The sequence below is a fragment of the Perca fluviatilis genome, chromosome 14, assembly GCF_010015445.1.
Source record: "Perca fluviatilis chromosome 14, GENO_Pfluv_1.0, whole genome shotgun sequence".
Lineage (NCBI taxonomy): Eukaryota > Metazoa > Chordata > Actinopteri > Perciformes > Percidae > Perca > Perca fluviatilis.
The window spans coordinates 28369257-28376491 of NC_053125.1; the positions used below are offsets into that span (position 1 = coordinate 28369257).

Genomic DNA, 7235 nt, shown 5'->3' on the forward strand with positions numbered 1-7235 from the left:
CTATCGCCTGTCTTGCGAGTAAATAGCAGAAAAAAAAAAAACGTTTGGAGAAGCGCAACCCCACCAGCGCTGCGTTTTGAGGAGGTGGAGTCCCGTACAGTAAACAGCGACATCTCTGCCTCTATCGCTTCAACAAGAAAGTTTTAAAACACCAAACACAAGCCCTGAATTGCCCGGGAGTTTGGGGACAGCTAAATGTTTGCCAAACAACAAAGCACAGTCGATATCTCTCGCTCGTAAAAAAAATAAAAAATCTCTCGCTCGTCTCTTTTCTCTTTTTTCTTCGTGAAATTAAGCTGCCTTCAGGTACAGTAGGAAACGTTGGGTTCTATAAAAGATCTGACGAAAAACTGTTACTGTGAAATATAAAGTCTACTTGTGCTACATTGGGGGAATTAAAGGAATACATCAGGACGTCGCACCACCCTGCGGCGGTGCTATTTTCTGAACGCAGCTTCACGCTGAAATACGGAGCTCATTTAAGACGATGCTCTGACTTCCCGTTTCCTTGAAGGCAGCACGAGGCTGCGCCGAACAATGATCCACCGTCTCGTCCAGTTGCAGTGCCGTGAACTGGCAGGTTTTTAATGTTGCAGAAAACAGTTTTTGCAAGTAGTTTAAGTGTAAACATGTATTGTTATTGTGAATCTTTGGTTTAAAACTAGCTTTCAAACAAACGCCCCCCAAGGGCACCTCAACGCCCCCCTTTCCAAAATATTGCTTCTAACGCCCCCCATCATCTTCTGAACGCCCCCTGGGGGGCGGTACCGCCCCCGTTGAGAAACACTGTTATATATGATTATTAATGATTAATGATAGTTATATATGATTATTAATGATTAGTGATAGTTATATATGATTATGATTAGTGATAGTTATATATGATTATTAATGATTAATGATAGTTATATATGATTATAAATGATTAGTGATATGATTATTAATGATTAGTGATAGTTATTATATATGATTATTAATAGTTACGGAGAGAGAATACCATGGCAGTATTATGAATAACTGGAGCTTAGACGCAATTTTGTAATTTTCTCATTGTCTGATTCCTCTGAATAAAAAAACTGAAAATTGAAAAAACAGTTTAAAGATCCAATTTTTTTATTTGTCAAGGTTGGAACAAAAAAATAAAAATGTTTATATTGGAACCCATTTTTCAGTTTTTCCAAATGTCCGTTTGTGCTGAGAACATTGAACTGCTAAGCTTTACACGGAGCGTTGATAGTTGCGGCGCTGGACTGGTGTAGGGCTGACGTGTTACCGTAGCAGCGATCCACAGGACCTCCACGTTCTTCCTCTTCTTGGTCTGGACGCTGCGATCCAGAGAGGACAGCAGGTCTGGTAGTGACTGGATACCAGCTGACGGAGACACAGAGACAGAGACACACAGACAGAGACACACAGAGACACACAGAGACAGACACAGACACAGAGACACATAGACACACAGACACAGAGACACACAGAGACAGAGACACAGAGACACACAGAGACAGAGACACAGAGACACACAGAGACAGAGACACACAGAGACAGAGACACAGAGACACACAGAGACAGAGACACAGAGACACATAGAGACAGAGACACACAGACAGAGACACACAGACAGAGACACAGACAGACAGACACACAGAGACACAGACACACAGAGACACAGACACAAGAGACACAGACACAGAGACACACAGACACACAGACACGAACGAGAGACACACAGACACAGGAGACACACACAGACACAGAGAACACACACAGACACACAGAGACACACAGACACACAGAGACACACACAGACACAGAGACACACAGACACAGAGAGACACACAGACACAGAGACACACAGACACAGAGACACACAGACACAGAGACACACACAGACACAGAGACACACACAGACACACAGAGACACACAGACACACAGAGACACACAGACACAGAGACACACAGACACACAGAGACACACAGACACAGAGACACACAGACACAGAGACACACACAGACACACAGAGACACACAGACACACAGAGACACACAGACACACAGAGACAGAGACACACAGAGACACAGAGACACACAGACAGAGACACAGAGACACAGAGACACACAGACACACAGACACAGAGACACACAGACAGAGACACAGACAGACAGACACAACAGACACACAGACACACAGACACAGAGACACACAGAGACAGAGACACACAGACAGAGACACAGAGACAGAGACACAGACACACAGAGACACAGAGACACACAGACAGAGACACACACAGACACAGAGACACACAGAGACACACAGACACAGACACAGAGACACACACACACACAGAGACACACAGACAGAGACACACACAGAGACAGAGACACACAGAGACAGAGACACACAGAGACACACAGACAGAGACACACAGACACACAGAGACAGAGACACACAGAGACAGAGACACACAGAGACACACAGACAGAGACACACACAGACACAGAGACACACAGAGACAGAGACACACAGAGACACACAGACAGAGACACACAGACAGAGACACACACACACACATAGACACAGAGACACACACACAGAGACACACAGACACACACATAGACACACACAGACACAGAACACAGAGACACACACAGAGACACACACAGACACACAGACACACAGACACACACAGACACACAGACACACACACACACACACAGACACAGAGACACAGAGACACAGAGACACACAGACACACACAGAGACACACACAGACACACACACAGACACACAGACACACACACACACACACAGACACAGAGACACAGAGACACAGAGACACACAGACACACACAGAGACACACACAGACAAAACACAAGAAAGAACACAGACACAGGGAGACACAGAGACACACAGACAGACACACAGACACACGCACAGACACACAGGAGCAACAGCACAAGACACAGAAACAGACAAGACACACAGAGACACACAGACAGAGACACACAGACAGAGAGAACACACACACAATGAAGGGGAACACACAGGACACACAGACACACACATGACCACACAGCAGACAACAGGGAGCCAACACACGGAGACACACACAGACACAGACACACACACACACAGACACACACACACACACACAGACACAGACAGCAGAGACCACAGACCACACAGAGACACACACAGACACCACACAGACACACACACACACACACAACACACAGCTGGGCACAGGACAACCACAACACACACAGACACACACACACACACACACACACACACACACACACACACAGACACAGAGACACAGAGACACAGACACACACACAGACACACACAGACACACAGACACGGGCAGGTTCAGGTCCTAGTTTCTCTGTCTCACCCTGTATGCGTCTCATGAAAGAAAAAAGTAATTATGAAGACAATAAAGTAAAAAATAAGAATCTGCTGTCTCAACATGACCACGTCAACATAAACTACATGCTGTGTTTCGTTCCTTTCTGATTTAACGGTGTGCTAGGCTCAAGGTTCAGAAAAAGAATAATAAGAATACGGAAACACCAGACGATACGCAACCCAAAAGCTGGAGAGAGAAGCCAGTCAGAGAGAGAGAGGGTCTTACCCGTGTGAGGCAGCCTGTCTGTCAGCGTGCTGCAGTAACCTTGGAGACGCTCACAGCTCTGCTGGTTCACTCTCTCCTGCAGAGAGCTGTCACCAAACCTGAGACACACACACACACACACACACACACAGAAAGACAGACAGACACACACACACACACACACACAGAAAGACAGACACACACACACACACACACACCACACACACACACACACACAGACACACACACACACAGACACACACACACACACACACACACACAGACAAGTGGAGTTAATTCTATCTGATGCACACGGCTTTCAGAACAATGTCTTCTCTTCTTATTCTACTGCTGCTCTTTCTGTTTGATTCAACTGCTGTTGGTGCTTGTGTGTGTGTGTGTGTTGTTTTTGTGTGTGTGTATGTGTGTTGTATTGTGTCTGTGTGTTGTGTGTTTGTATGTTGTGTGTGTATGTGTGTGTGTGTATGTATGTATGTGTCTGTGTGATGTATGTGTGTGTGTGTGTATGCTGTGTGTGTGTCTGTGTGTATCTGTTGTGTGTGTGTCTATTCTGTATGTCTGTGTGTGTATGTCTTGTGTGTGTTGTGTGTCTTGATGCGGCACATGTGTGTGTGTGTTGTATGTGTGAATGTGTATTAGTTGTGATCGTGTGTGTGTGTGTGTTGTGTCTGTGTGTGTGTATGTTACATCTGTGTCTTATATGTTTGTTTATAATGTGCATGTGTTTGTTATGGTGCATGTGTGTGTGGTGTGTGTATGTGTGTGTGTGTGTGTGTGTATGTCTATGTGTGTGTGTCTATGCTTACGTATGTCTGTGTGTGTGTGTTGTATATTCTTTTTCATGTGTTTGTGTGTCTGTGTTATGTATGCTGTGAGTATTGTGTGTATGTGTGTTGCTGCTTGTGTGTGTGTGTGCTAGCTGTGTATATGTATATGTATTTATTGTGTGTTTTATTTGTGTGTGATGTGTTATGTATATGTTGTGTGTGTGTTGTTTTGTATCTTTGTGTGGACTGCATGTGTGTGTGTGTGCTATGTGTTGAAGTGTGTGTGTGTTTGTTGTTTGTGTGTGTGCATATGTGTGTGTGTCATATATATGTGTGTGTTGATAATATTTTGTTGTGTGTGTCTTTATCTCTATATGTATGTGTATGTGTCTTGTTTATCATATTTGTGTGTGTGTGTCTGTGTGTGTGTGTGTGTGTTTTTTGTGTTGTGTGTGTGTGTTTGTGTTTGTGTGTGTGTGTGTGTGTTTGTTATTGTGTTTATGTCTGTGTGTGTGTGTGTGTGTGTGTGTGTTTAATATTAATGTGTGTGTGTGTGTGTGTGTGTTATTATATTGTTTGTATTAATGTTTTTTGTGTGTGTCTGTGTGTGTTTGTGTCTTTTGTGTGTGTGTGTTTGTGTGTGTTTTTTTTTTTTTATTTTTTATTTTTTTTTTTTTTTTGTGTGTGTTGTGTGTGTGTATGTTGTGTTGTATTATATGTGGTGTGTGTGTTTGTGGTATGTTTTTATGTTTTTGTGTGTGTCTTGTGTGTTTGTGTGTGTGTTGTGTGTGTGTGTGTGTGTGTGTGTGTGTGTTGTGTGGTGTGTGTGTGTGTTGTGTGACCCAACAGACTCTACTGTATTGATTAATATTAAAAGAACGGATGAACTTTATTCAAGCGCCGTCTTTCCTTCCATACTAGCTTCAGAAGTCTCGGGGGGACCTCAATACCAAACTGCCCCTGCATCATGAGAGAGGTGAACGCGCACTGTGAGTTACCCGGGGCAACACAAATATCTAATCAATATATTGTTAGCAGTTAGCAAGAAAGCTATAACAGGAAAATGGTTACGGGCAGACTCTCCAACAAACACTGACTGGACAGAACGATGAATGTTTAAAGTATGAAGGGAATGACATCATAAACAGTCCCTCCAGAAAAAACGTGATTATGTGATCGCATAATTCAATGCATAATCAGCCAAAGTCCGCATATTTATGGGGGGAGGGGACTGCATTTTTTCAAATACGCTGCACTTTCGCCGCAAAAATTGCCGATTTCCGTGACAAAAACATTGAAAAAGTGCAAAAACATTGAAAAAAGTGACAAAAACATTGAAAGAAGTTACAAAAAAGTGACAAAAAATTGCAAAAACATTGAAAGAAATGACAAAAAAAGTGACAAAAAAAATTGAAAAAGTGCAAAAACATTGGAAAAAGTGCAAAAACATTGAAAAAAGTGACAAAAACATTGAAGAAGTTACAAAAAAGTGACAAAAATTGCAAAAACATTGAAAGAAATGACAAAAAAAGTGACAAAAAAATTGAAAAAGTGCAAAAACATTGAAAAAAGTTACAAAAAGTGCAAAAACATTGAAAGAAATGACAAAAAAAGTGACAAAAAAATTGAAAAAGTGCAAAAACTTGGAAAGCAAAGGCCAAAACATTGAAAAGAGTGACAAAAGTGACAAAAGAATTGAAAAAAGATTTTGAAAAGTACACATTGAAAAGTGCAAAAACATTGAAAAAAGTTACAAAAAAGTGACAGACATTGAAAAAGTGCAAAAACATTGAAAGAAATGACAAAAAAAGTGACAAAAAAATTGAAAAAGTGCAAAAAACATTGAAGGAGAGAGGGCAAGGGAAAAGTGACAAAAACATTGGCAAAGTTACAAAAGTGACAAAAATATTGAAAAGTGCAAAACATTGAAAGAAATGACAAAAAATTGACAAAAAATTGAAAAGTGCAAAAACATTGAAAAAAAAAGTGAAAAGAAAAATTGAATAGTTTTATTTGTATGTATGTGTGTGTGTGTGTGTGTGTGTGTGTGTGTGTGTGTGTGTGTGTGTGTGTGTGTGTGTGTGAGGTTCCCCTCCATACTCCCAAGCTGAAGTGGGAGACAGGTCATCCGGTTGTTCTGATTTTGCCTGCGCTGGAAGTTAGGCATAACTGTGCTCAGGTCTGCCACCCCCACCTCCATGTCCTCCAGCATCCCCACCTCGTCACCTGCACACACACACACACACACACACACACACACACACACACACACACACACACACACACACACACACACACACACACACACACACAGAGACACACATATAGACACAGACACACACGCACACACACACACACACACACACATACACATATAGACACACACACACACAGAGACACACTCACACACACACACACACACACACACACACACACACACACAGACACACACATACACACAGACATAAACACACAGACACACACACACAAATTAAAGTACACAAATATTTTTGTGTGTGTGTGTGCGTGCGTGTGTGACTGTGTGTGTGTGTATTTTGTGTGTGTGTGTGTCTCTGTGTGTGTGTGTGTCTCTGTGTGTCGTCTGTGTCTCTCTGTGTGTGTCTGTGTGTGTATGTGTATGTATCTCACATGTCATCTATATGTGTATGTGTGTGTGTGTGTTTTTGTTTGTTTGTGTTTTTTTGTGTGTGTGTCTCTCTATATGTGTATGTGTTCTCTGTATATGTGTGTGTGTGTTGTTCTCTCTGTGTGTGTATGTCTCTGTGTGTGTGTGTGTGTGTATGTGTGTGTGTCTGTGTGCTGTCTGTG

General features: G+C 42.3%; 1 protein-coding gene across 1 annotated transcript; it reads right to left on the reverse strand.

Annotated features, from left to right (window-relative positions):
- Positions 1-1131: 1131 nt before the first annotated feature.
- On the reverse strand, positions 1132-6573 carry LOC120572578 (type II inositol 3,4-bisphosphate 4-phosphatase-like). The gene is made up of 3 exons (XM_039821901.1): positions 6554-6573; positions 3640-3737; positions 1132-1371 (listed from the first exon to the last, which is right to left on the reverse strand). The coding sequence occupies exons 1-3, from the start codon at positions 6571-6573 to the stop codon at positions 1169-1171; spliced, it is 321 nt and encodes a 106-aa protein (XP_039677835.1). The 3' UTR covers positions 1132-1168.
- Positions 6574-7235: the final 662 nt, after the last annotated feature.

What these genes read in the sequence shown, in the direction of transcription:
- LOC120572578 (XM_039821901.1), bottom strand. Translation starts at nt 6,573, where the DNA reads ATGCCTAACTTCCAGCGCAG. An exon ending in ATGCCTAACTTCCAGCGCAG is followed by an intron (nt 3,738 to 6,553) that starts GCAAAATCAGAA and finishes TGTGTGTCTCAG; the next exon opens with GTTTGGTGACAGCTCTCTGC. An exon ending in AGACAGGCTGCCTCACACGG is followed by an intron (nt 1,372 to 3,639) that starts GTAAGACCCTCT and finishes TGTCTCCGTCAG; the next exon opens with CTGGTATCCAGTCACTACCA.